The 12,695-nt window shown below is 39.6% G+C and overlaps 1 protein-coding gene and 1 long non-coding RNA gene across 8 annotated transcripts in view; one reads left to right on the plus strand and one right to left on the minus strand.

Moving 5' to 3' along the window:
* The window catches only part of LOC108589630 (uncharacterized), a 35,258-nt gene that overhangs the window by 5,484 nt on the left and 17,079 nt on the right, over positions 1–12,695 (plus strand). Inside the window, exon 3 of one of the 2 annotated variants that reach the window (XR_013531343.1) lies at positions 740–857. The exons of the other annotated variant lie outside the window; for it this stretch is intronic. This is a non-coding gene — a long non-coding RNA (uncharacterized LOC108589630). The remainder of the gene's footprint in view (positions 1–739; positions 858–12,695) is intronic. 2 annotated transcript variants of the gene reach the window in all.
* Positions 5,762–12,695, minus strand: part of LOC100410073 (uncharacterized) — a 29,536-nt gene continuing 22,602 nt past the window's right edge. For all 6 annotated transcript variants that reach the window (XM_078362036.1, XM_035285566.3, XM_078362035.1 and 3 more), the window contains one exon: positions 5,762–8,785. In XM_078362036.1, coding sequence (XP_078218162.1) covers positions 7,401–8,785 — 1,385 coding nt within the window. In that variant the 3' untranslated portion in view covers positions 5,762–7,400. The remainder of the gene's footprint in view (positions 8,786–12,695) is intronic.

Consider the following 12,695-nt stretch of genomic DNA (forward strand, 5'->3'; position numbering starts at 1 on the left):
ATTAGTCAGGCATGGTGGCGCGCAACTTTAATCCCAGCTACTCAGAAGCCAGAGGCAGGAGAATCGCTTGGACCCTGGAGGTGGAGGTCGCAATGAGCCGAAATTGTGCAGCTGCCCTCCAGCCTGGGCAACAGAGCGATTCCATCTCAAAAAGAAAAGAAAGAAAAAAGAAAAAAAGTGTATTTTAGACAGTTCTGTCATCTTGGCCAGTGTGTAGTATCACAATCATTGCTCAATCTAACCTTCAATTTCTTAGGTCTCAGCCCCCTTAGTAACTGGTACTACAGGTACACACCACCACACTGGCTAGTTTAATTTTTTTTTTTTTTTGTAGAGATGGTGTCTCATTATGTTGCCCAGGCAGGTCTCAAACTCCTGTCCTCAAGTGATCCTCCCACCTTTGCCTCCCCAGATGCTTGAATTACAAGCATGAGTCATAGTACCTGGCCTCTGTATGACCTTTAATTTTTTTTATTCCGTTTTCCCATGTTTGTAACATGTTTCAAATTATACAGTGTTTCCATGGTGGATGTGGCAGATTCACCAAATGAAAATACAGAAGGCACAATTACATTTAAATTTGGGATAAACACCAAATAACTTTTTAGTATAGCTATGCAATATTTACATATTGATATAAATGTAAACGATTATTGGAATATATTTATACAAATGATAATTTATAATTTACCTGAATTTCAAATTAAACCAATTATATTTTTCTTTTTTTTTTTTTTAGATGGAGTCTTGCTCTGTCACTGACGCTGGAGTGCAGTGGCACAATCTCCACTCACTGCAACTTACGCCTCTGGGGTTCGACTCTCCTGCCTCAGCCTCTCGAGTAGCTGGGAGTACAGGCATGTACTACCATGCCCGGCCAATTTTATAGTTTTAGTAGAGACAGGGTTTCTCTTTGTTGGTCATGCTGGTCTCGAACTCCCAACTTCAGGTGATATGCCTGACTCAGCCTCCCAAAGTGCTGGAATTGCAAGTGTAAGCTACCACGCATGGCCAGGACTTTTTTTTTTTTTTTTGTAAGAGTTGTTTTATTTGGGTGTCAGGTGAGCAGATGTGTACCTGTGACTTTAGCACTAAGCTCTTGGGGATTGTGAGATGGTCCAAGCACCAGCTTTCAGCCAGTCTATACTGTGACTGTTTTTTTTTTCCCCCCTCGAGATAGTTTCATTCTTGTCTCCCAGGCTGGAGTGCAGTGATGCGAACTTTGCTCACTGCAACCTCCATCTCCCGGGTTCAAGTGATTCTCCTGCCTCAGCCTTCCAAGTAGCTAGGATTACAGGCATCCGCCACAACACCTGGCTAATTTTTTTGTATTTTTAGTAGAGACAGTGTTTTGCCATGTTGGCCAGGCTGGTCTTGAACTCCTAGCCTCAAGTGATTCACTTGCCTTGGCCTCCTAAGGTGCTGGGATTATAAGTATGAGCCACCATAGCTGGCCTGTTTAAAATTCTTTGGAGTAGTGTGAAGATAGGAATAAACAGCTCCTGAATGCTAACAATGGCTGTTAGTACATTCTAGGGTAGTACAAGGTGGCCACGCTGTGGTTCTTGGTCTTTCTGTGGCTCCTCTTTCAGTGGCTGGTTGAGTGGTTTTTAGTCCTGTGATACAGTATGTATGTGTGTAAGGGCAGCTGAGCACAGGGTGGGAAAAGCAGGTAGAAGCCAGGGCCTTGGAGGGCATGTCCAGGCATTAGGTTTTTTGCTTGCTTGGCAATTTTTTTTTTTTTTGTCTTGCTCTGTTACCAGGCTGAAGTGCAGTGGCATAATCTTGGCTCACTATAACCTCTTTCTCCCAGGTTCAAGTGATTCTTCTGCCTCAGTCTCCCAAGTAGCAGGGACTACAGGTGTGTGCCACCATGCCCAGCTACCTTTTGTATTTTTAGTAGATGCAGGATTTTACCATGTTGGCCAGGATGGTCTTGATCTCCTGACCTGGTAATCTGCTCACCTCAGCCTCTCAAAGTGCTGGGATTACAGGTGTGAGCCATTGAGCCCAGCCCAGAATTTTTATTTTAATGTGTTGGTTGTTAATGGTTCAGAACAATCTAGCTCTTTGAGGTCTGCATAATTTATCAAGCCCAGAGAGATGAGAGTATGAGAGGTAAATCTCACCCCACATCTGTGCCCAGGAGCAACTGCTTAAAAACATTTGTTTCTGACTAGCTGTCTCACCCATTATATATATATATATTTTGAGATAGAGTTTCGCTCTTGTTACCCAGGCTGGAGTGCAATGGCGCTATCTTGGCTCACTGCAACCTCCGCCTTCTGGGTTCAGGCAATTCTCCTGCCTCAGCCTTCTGAGTAGCTGGGATTACAGGCATGCGCCACCATGCCCAGCTAATTTTTTATATTTTTAGTAGAGACAGGGTTTCACCATGTTGACCAGGATGGTCTCGATCTCTCGACCTCGTGATCCACCCGCCTCAGCCTCCCAAAGTGCTGGGATTACAGGTGTGAGCCACCGTGCCTGGCCCCATTATTTATATTTTTGTAGAATATGTAAAACAAAGAAATATATGTAGCCAATCAATACCCAATCAATTTACCAAAATTTTTCATGTCAATTCTTGGTACACAACTTAGAAACAGTTGGGCACAGTGGCTCACACCTGTAATCCTAGCACTTTGGAAGGCTGAGGTGGGCAGATTACCTGAGGTCAGGAGTTTTTTTGTTTGTTTTTTTAGGAGATGGGGTCTCACTATGTTGCCCAGGCTGGAGTGCAGTAGCTATTCACCAGCGGGATCCCACTACTGATCATCATGGGAGTTTTGACCTGCTCTGTTTCTGACTTGGGCTGGTTCACCCCTCCTTAGGCAACCTGGTGGTCCCCTGCTCCTGGGAGGTCACCATATTGATGCTGAAGTTAGTGCGGACACCCGATCAGCATAGCGCATGACAGCCCAGAACTCCTGAGCTCCAGCAATCCCTGAGGTCAGGAGTTCTAGACTAGCCTGACAAACATGAAGAAACCCATCTCTGCTAAAAATACAAAATTAGCCAGGTGTGGTGGTGCATGCCTGTGATCCCAGCTACTCTAAAGGCTGAGGCAGGAGAATCACTTGAACCTGGGAGGTAGAGGTTGTGGTCAGCCAAGATTGCGCCACTGAACTCCAGCCTGGGCAACAGGAGCAAAACTTTATCTAAAAACAACTTAGAATCTGCCTTTGTATTGTTTCAAAAAGATAGACTTGTAATGGCTACAAATTGGAATATATATTCAGGGTAGCTTAAATCTATTGTCTGGTGTCCATCCTTAATATCTGATCTTAAATGAATTCAAATTAGATTCTGACCTTTTTCATTTTAGGTTAAGTAGGGTCTGGCCTGGAATACTGTCCTAGATGAAAATAGTCTTAACTATGAGCTACCTTCTCAGCAGATGAGATGAAATTAAAACTATTCAACTCCTCAAGGCCCAGGGAGTATCACAGAAGAGGTGGGCATGTGAGACTGTAAGAACTGATTTTGATAGATACAGTAAGTTTAGTTTTTCTGTAAATTAATCATTCATGTCAAAGGCACACTGATGCAACACCAGACTAGTGGTCTCTGTGCGAGATTAACAAGGTTTTCTTGAAGCATTAACTGACTCCTTATTAAAGGTTCTTGAGGCCAGGCGTGGTGGTTCATGCCTGTAATCCAAGCACTTTGGAGGCCAAGACGGCCTGAATTTATTTATTTATTTATGTATTTATTTATTTTTAAGACAGAGTCTCGCTCTGTTGCCAGGCTGCAGGGCAGTGGCGTGATCTCAGCTCACTGCAACCTCTGCCACCCTGGTTCAAGTGATCCTCCTGCCTTGGCTTCCTGAGTAACTGGGACTACAGGCTCGTGACATCACAACCAGCTAATTTTTTGCATTTTTAGTAGAGACGGTGTTTCACCATGTTGGCCTGGATGGTTTGGATCTCTGGACCTCATGATCCACCTGCCTTGGCCTCCCAAAGTGCTGGGATTACAGGCATGAGCCACCATGCCCAGCCTTTAAAAGTCTTATCTGAGGCCAGGCATGGTGTCTCATACTTGTAATTTCAGCACTTTGGGAGGCTGAGGCAGGTGGATTGCCTGAGCTCAGGAGTTCAAGACCAGCCTGGGCAATACAGAAAAACCCAGACTCTACTAAAACTACAAAGAATTAGCTGGGCATGGTGGTGTGGGCCTGTAGTTCCAGCTACTCGGGAGGCTGAGGCAGGAGATTGAACCCGAGAAGCAGTTTGCAGTAACCCCAGATTTCACCACTACACTGCAGCCTGGGCGACACAGCAAGACTCCTCTAAAAAATAAAAATAAACAAGGGCCAGGCACTGTAGCTCATGCCTGTAATTCCAGCACTTTAAGAGGCCAAGGCAGGCAGATCACCTGAGATCAAGAGTTCAAGATCAGCCTGACCAATGGAGAAACGATGTCTCTACTAAAAAAAAAAAAAGTTAGTTGGGTATGGTGGTGCATGCCTGTAATCCAATCAAACTTGGGAGGCTGAGGCAGGAGAATCTCTTGAACCTGAGAGGTGGAGGTTGCGGTGAGCAGATTGTGCCATTGTACTCCAGCCTGGGCAACAAGAGTGAAACTTCGTCACACTCACCAAATAAAGAGTGTTCATACTAGAATATATTTTTCCAGACGCAATAAAAAAAAAAAAAAAAAATTGGATCCATAATTAAGTGTATGCAAGTAAATTATGGTAGGAATATATAAGTCACTGAACACTTCAGATATACTAAATCAGAGTGCTGAGTATAGGAAATCTAAAACTAAGTTGGTAGAAAAATTATTTGTATATAACCTTTTTTTGTGTGTGAGACGGAGTCTTGCTCTGTTGCCAGACTGGAGTGCAGTGGTTCAATCTCAGCTCACTGCAACCTCTGCCTCCTGGATTCAAGTGATTCCTCTGCCCCAGCCTCCCAAGTAGCCAGTTCTACAGGTGTGTGCCACCAGGCGCTGCTAATTTTTTTAATATGTATTTTAGTAGAGACAGGTTTTCACCATGTTGGCCAGGATGGTCTTGATCTTCTGACTTAATGATACCCACCTTGGCCTCCCAAAGTGCTGGGATTCCAGGCGTGAGCCACTAAACCCAGCCTTGTATATAACTTCAAGAGGATCAGAAGGTTTTTTGCAGTTATAATTACATCTAAAGTATATTTCTTGAAAAGGATTTCAGGTATTGTGAAAAGAATAATGATATCATTCAACTCTGAAATTATTTCCTACTGTTTCTTCATTCCTATTGGATTCCCATGTGAAAGCATGGGATCAATTGTTTCTGCATCAAAGATATGAGAGATTCATTTTGTTTTAATATTTGTTTTTTGAGTTGGAGTTCCACTCTTTTGCCCAGGCTGGAGTGCAGTGGCGGGATCTTTGCTCACTGCAACCTCTGCCTTCAAGCAATTCTCCTGCGTCAGCCTCCCAAGTAGTTGGGATTACAGGTACCTGCCATGATGCACAGCTAAATTTTTTTATTTTTAGTAGAGACAGGGTTTCAACATGTTGGCCAGGCTAGTATTGAACTCCTGAACTCATGATCTGCCTCAGTCTCCCAAAGTGCTGGGATTACAGGCATGAGCCACACCTGGCAAGAGATTATTTTTTATTAGGTGGACATTATTTATAATCTTTTTTATAGAAAAATAAAGATTAAAATGTAAAATGCACAATGAAAATCTAAATGGAGAGGTTCTTTGGAGTCAATCTGAGTGATGCATGAGGTTGGTTTTTAGAGTAATATTATACATTATCATGAGAAGAAAACATGTTTTATTTAAAATTAAATTAGTGTTTGTACTGATTGTATTTTTTATATAATACATTTTTAAAATTTAATTTAGACATAATTAAGTTTCTGATATTGCTAGTAATGCCATAGAGGTTGCATTATATCTGTAGATCATTTTGTGTAATACAAATATTTAACTATTAATAATGCCAGTTCATAAATGAGTAATATCTCATTATGTATTAATTTACATAGCATTCTTTAGGGTAAAATGTATTGTTATAACCAATATGAAATCTCATCAATATGATTTCTTTTATGGTTAGAAAAGTTTTAGGTGTTTTCAAAAGCACCGTCACATCTTCCTGCTTTGTAGAGTTTCTCTCCATGTCTTTTAAGAACTGAGGACTAGTTAAAGGCTTTGCCATATTTTTCACTCATAGGATTTCTCTCCAGTGTGAATTTTTTTCATGTCTAGTAAGAATTGAGGACTGGTTAAAGGTATTGTTACATTCTTCACATTTGTTAGATTTTTCTCCTCTGTGAATCATTTTGTTCAATATGGTTTGAGGACTGGTTAAAAGCTTTGCCACATTGTTAACATTTGTAAGGTTTATCTCCAGTATGAATTATATTGTTTAGTAGGAGTTGAGGACTGGATAAAGGTTTTACCACATTCTTCACATTTGTAAGATTTTTCTCCAGTATGAGTTATCCTGTGTTTAGTAAGGTTTGAGGATTGGTTAAAACCTTTGCCATATTCTTCACATTTGTAGGGTTTCTCTCCAGCGTGAATTATCTTATGTGTAGTAAGGGTTGAAGATTGGTTAAAAGCTTTGCCAGACGCGGGTGGATCTTGAGGTCAAGAGATCGAGACCATCCTGGTTAACATGGTGAAACCCCGTCTCTACTAAAAATACAATAATTAGCTGGGCATGGTGGTGTGTGCCTGTAATCCCAGCTACTCAGGAGGCTGAGGCAGGAGAATTGCCTGAACCCAGAAGGTGGAGATTGCAGTGAGCCGAGATCGCGCCATCACACTCCAGCCTGGGTAACAAGAGCAAAACTCTGTCTCAAAAAAAAGCTTTGCCACATTTTTTTACATTTGTAGGGCTTCTCTCCAGTATAAATTATCTTATGTGCTGTAAGTTGGGGACACTGGTTAAAAGCTTTGCCACATTCCTCACATTTATAGGTTTTTCCTTCAGTATAAATTATGTTTAGTAATGGATGAGAATTTGTTAAAAGCTTTGCCACATTCTATACATTTGTATGATTTCTCTACTATATTAATTAAGTTTAGTAAGGCATGAGAATCAATAAAAGCTTTGAGACGTGTAGGATTTCCCTCCAGCATGAATTATCTTATGTGTAGTCAGGGTTGAGAAGTGAAAACTTTATCACATTCGTCACATTTATATGATTTCTCTTTGGTATGAATTCTTTTATGTTTAGTACAGGCGGAGGACCAATAAAGCCTTTTCCACATTCTTCACATTTGTAGAATTTATCTCCAGTATGAATAATCTTAAGTTTAGTAAGGTATGACAATCAATAGAAACCTTTGTCACAGTCTTCACATTTGTAGGATTTCTCTCCAGCGTGAATTGCCTTATGTGTACAAGGGTGAGTATCAGTTAACAGCTTTGCCATTCTTCACATTTTACGATTTCTCGCCAGTGTGAATTCTCTTATGTATAGTAAGGTGTGAGTACCTGTTAAAAGCTTTGCCACATTCTTCACATTTGTAAGGTTTTTCTCCACTGTGAATTATTTTATGTCTAGTAAGTATTGAGAGTACCCTAAAGGCTTTGCCACATTCTTCACATTTGTAGGGTTTCTCTCCAGTATGAATACTCTTATGTGTAATAAGGTGTGAGTACTGTTTAAAATCTTTGCCACATTCTTCACATTTGTAGGGTTTTCTCTCACCATGAATTCTCTTATGTCTAGTAAGGATTGAGAGTACCCTAAAGGTTTTGCCACATTCTTCACATTTGTAGGGTTTCTCTCCAGTATGAATTACCTTGTGTGCAGTAAGTTTTGGGGACCGGTTAAAGGCTTTGCCACATTCTTCACATTTGTAGGGTTTCTCTCCAGTATGTATTATCTTATGATTAGTTAGGATTGAGAGTACCCTAAAGGCTTTGCCACAGTCGTCACATTTGTAGGGTTTTTCTCCAGTATGAATTCTTTTATGTGTAGTAAGGTGTGAGGATCTGTAAAAAGCTTTGCCACATTCTTCACATTTGTAGGATTTCTCTCGAGTATGAAATATCTTATGTGATGTAAGGTGTGAGGATAGGTAAAAAGCTTTGCCACATTCTTCGCATTTGTAGGGTTTCTCTCCAGTATGAATTACCTTATGATTAGTAAGGATTGAGAGTACCCTAAAGGCTTTGCCACATTCTCCACATTTGTAGGGTTTCTCTCCAGTATGAATACTCTTATGTGTAGTAAGGTGTGAGTGCTCTTTAAAATGTTTGCCACATTCTTGACATTTGTAGGGTTTTTCTCCACCATGAATTCTCTTATGTCTAGTAAGGTTTGATAATACACTAAAGGCTTTGCCACATTCTTCACATTTGTAGGGCTTCTCTCCAGTATGGATTCTCATGTGTCTAGTAAAGGTTGAGAACCAGTTAAAGACTTTACCACATTCTTCACATTGGTAAGAATTCTCCCTAGTATGAGTGCTTCTATGTTGACTTAGGTGTAAAAGCCTGCAAGACGATTTGTCACATTTTTTACATTTGAAAGGTTTCTTTCCAGTATATCTTATCTTATTTATGTTTGAATTTGAAAATTTATAAAAGATGTTCACATATTGATCACATTGAAATATTTCACTCTGGGTAGTTGTCAAACACTGGTTTAGTTCATTATAACCTTCTTTGTGCAGATTACACTCTTCCACACTTTTACATCCTGTTCTTAACTGTAAATCTTCATGTCCACATTTTCTATATCTTCTCAACATGACTTCTTGGAAAGAATCTTTTATGCCCTGCTCTGGCCAAAGGTCTTGGGCAAAACGAGAATATATAACTGAAAGAAATAAAAATAACAAATTGCTCCATTTACTAGACTCAGATGAATATGCTTTATAAATCTAACCCAGAAAATTATACAAACTACATATACAAAATGGCACAGCAAAATACCAAAGGTCCTAATTTTCTAGACATGTAACAAAAACATACAACAAAAATACATCTGAGGAAATGTATAAAAGAGTTAAGTGTGGGAAGTGCCCAGCTGAGCACAACAGAGAGTGACAGAGAAGAAAAAGAAAAGTCTGTTACATTCACCCAGCACAGCTCTTCCGGCTCCCCAATATAACATAGCGCCTTTCCAAGTAAACTGCCAACTTATGGTTTCTTTTTAAAAAGACAAGTAAAATACTGCACATACATCTTCATCTTTAGTACTTGCTTCTAAGGGCTTTTCTAGACACTGGTTTCTGGCTTTTCTGACATACAGTGCTGAAAGAAATGGTGGTATACTTTGGAATAATAACAAAGCTAAATGTTAAAACAGCAGAGAGGCTGCAGTGCCACACAAAAAACAGGTGTAGCACGTGATTACTGACTATTGTTAGGGAAACACCCAAATAGGCCAGGTGTGGTGGTTCATGTCTGTAATCCTAGCACTTTGGGAGGCCAAGGCTGGTGGATCACCTGAAGTCATGAGTTTTGAGACCACCCTGGCCAACATGGTGAAACTCCATGTCTACTGAAAAAAAAACAAAAAAAAAAACAAGCCAGGTGTGGTAGCACACACCTGTATTCCCAGCTACTTGGGAGGCTGAGGTGAGAGAACTGCTGGAACCCAGGAAGCAGAGGTTGCAGTGAGCCAAAATCATGCCACTGAACTTCAGTCTGGGAGGCAAAGTAAGACTTTGTCTCAAAAAAAAGACACAAAAAACTTTTTTAGCTAAAAAATAAACTCAAAATTGTAGACAAGACACATTCTAGGAAAACGAGAGACTTCCAGAATCTCTAAACAAGACAATTGTTAAACTATGCCACAACAAAGCTTTTTTTTAATGTCCAAATTTCAATCAAAGATTACAATGTATACAAAATAGGATAATATGGTTTTTGTTTGTTTGTTTTGAGACAGCGTTAAGCTCTTGTTACCCAGGCTGGAGCGTAATGGCGCGATCTCAGCTCACTGCAACCTCCGCCTTCTGGGTTCAAGCAATTCTCTTGCCTCAGTCTCCTGAGTAGCTGGGATTAGAGGCACGCGCCACCATGCCCAGCTAATTTTTGTATTTTTAGTAGAGATGGGGTTTCACCATATTGACCAGGATGGTCTTGATCTCTTGACCTTGTGATCCACCCACCTCGGCCTCCCAAAGTGCTGGGATTATAGGTGTGAACCACCGTGCCCAGTTCGATAATATGGTTTTATCAAAAATACTATAAAAGTTTCAGACACCATAAAAATGTACATTAATTTTAAAAATTGAAAATAAATACTATCCAGTGAGTAAAATAGAAACAGAACTACGGAAAGTTAGAAAAATGAGGATAAGAACAAAAATATGTAAAATATCTAAAAACAGAAATTACGAAGGTAAAAAATATCAAAAACAGTAACTGAAGCACCCTGAAAAAAGAAATGACAGAAAAATGAAGCTCAAAAAACAAACTAGGATATTTATAGCAAACATATATAAGCACAATTTCAAAAGTCACAGACAAAAAGATAATCTTGGAAACTGCAAGATAAAAGTGATGTGTCATTGGCAAGCATAATCTTATGATATAGCCAGTAAACTGTCAACAAAAATTTTGCAGGCCAGAAGAGTACTGTCTGATATAGTAAAAACCCTTAAATACATATGTGGCTATCAAGTGAGTATAATACCATCAGCAAATTTGTCCTGCTAAATAAATTTTTAGAAACCTTCGAAACTAACCAAATTCTGAAAAAGTGTATTGGCACTGCCTTACATATAAAAGTTGCTGAAAGCAGTTGCTTCCAATGAAAATAGTGTGATTGAACAAAACAACACATAATCATATCAAAACACATTTTCTGGAAAAGAAATACAGAAACACAAAAATTGATTTTTAAAGCATAATGGTACAGAAAACATTTTTAATTCTCTAAAATTTGAAAGTTAAAAGCGTAGAAATCATTATAAACGTGTTAATGAATATACAACCTAAAAAGATATCATTTGAAACATCAATGACAAATTTGAGAGCAGATGAGAAAAAATTTTTGCATGCAACTAAAGTGTTTTTTCTTTTTTCTTTTACCAGACTGAAATATGTTACATCTCTTGGAGGTTTTATGTAATCCCCATGGTAGCACAAAGAACACAGTTGCATAGCAACACCAAACAAGAAAGAAGTAAAAGCATATCAACATACAAATAAAAAAGACACAAATTAAGAGAGAAAATGAGAAACAAAGCTACAAGAATGAAATAATAAAATAACAATAAGTCTTTCTGTTTCAGAGTTTATATATTTTGGCTCACTGCAACTTCTGCTGCCCGAATTCAAGCGATTCTCCTGCCTCAGCGTCCAGAGTAGCTGGGATTACAGATGTGCACCACCACACCCAGCTAAGTTTTTTATTTTTGGTAAAAATAGGGTTTCACTATGTTGGCCAGGATGGTCTCAATCTCTTGACCTCATGATCCACCTGCCTTGGCTTCTCAAAATGCTGGGATTACAGGTATGAGCTACTGCACCCGGCCAAAAAAAGAAGTCTTAACAAATTTTTTAAAACTGAAATGAATTAAATTCTATGACCAAAATGAAATGAGTAAAAAGCAATAGACAAAAACTAAAAAATTTACAGCTATATAGAAATTAGACAACACTCTTCAGCATACTTATTTTCAAAGCTTGAAATAATACTTTGAAAATGTCCAGGCCGAGCGCGGTGGCTCATGCCTGTAATCCTAGCACTTTGGGAGGCCGAGGTGGGTGGATCACGAGGTCAAGAGAGCAATACCATCCTGGTCAACATGGTGAAACCCCCTCTCTACTAAAAATACAAAAATTAGCTGGGCATGGTGGCTCGTGCCTGTAGTCCCAGCTACTGGAGAGGCTGAGGCAGGAGAATTGCCTGAACCCAGGAGGCGGAGGTTGTGGTGAGCTGAGATCGTGCCATTGCACTCCAGCTTGGGTAACAAAAGCAAAACTCCGTCTCAAAAAAAGAAAGAAAGAAAATGTCCATACTGCTCAATGTAATCTAGAGATTTAATGCAATTTTTTTTAAGAATCTCTCATTTCATGTTTGAGGAAATAGAAACCGCAACCACAAAAGTATATAAAATCTCCAGAGACAATAAAGTAACCAAGGTCTTCAAAATAAAAGGAACAATGTTGAAGTCATTAGAGACCTGATATCAAAATACATTACAAAATTACAGAATAAAAACAATTTAGTATGACTATAATGGTTTAAAATAAACTTAAAAAACAATGCAGCATGTAAACTTTTACATATATGATTATATGAAGTTATTTGCATACTTATTATTATTGCAGCATTGTTACTGAAAGCCAATAGGTAAAAGCAATGGTAAAGTCCCAGCTACTCAGGAGGCTGAGGCACGAGAATTGCTTGAATCCAGGAAGCGGAGGTTGCAGTGAGCTAAGATCACACCGCTACACTCTAACCTGGGTGACAGAGAGAGACTATCTCCCAAACAAAAAAGAAGAAAGAAAGAAAACATATTACAAAGCTACAGAGTTAAAACAATTTGGGGGCATAGCACAGTGGCTCATGCCTGTAATCCCAGCACTTTGGGAGGTCGAGGCAGGAGGATCACGCTGAAATCAGGAATTTGAAACCAGTCTGGTCAAAATGGTGAAACCCCCCCTCTACTAAATATACATGGTGGCAGAAGCCTATAATCCCAGCTACTCAGGAGGCAGGAGAATCGCTTGAACCCATAAGATGGAGGTTGTAGTTGGCTGCAATAATG

Source organism: Callithrix jacchus, chromosome 22 (genome assembly GCF_049354715.1).
Source record: "Callithrix jacchus isolate 240 chromosome 22, calJac240_pri, whole genome shotgun sequence".
Taxonomy (NCBI): domain Eukaryota; kingdom Metazoa; phylum Chordata; class Mammalia; order Primates; family Cebidae; genus Callithrix; species Callithrix jacchus.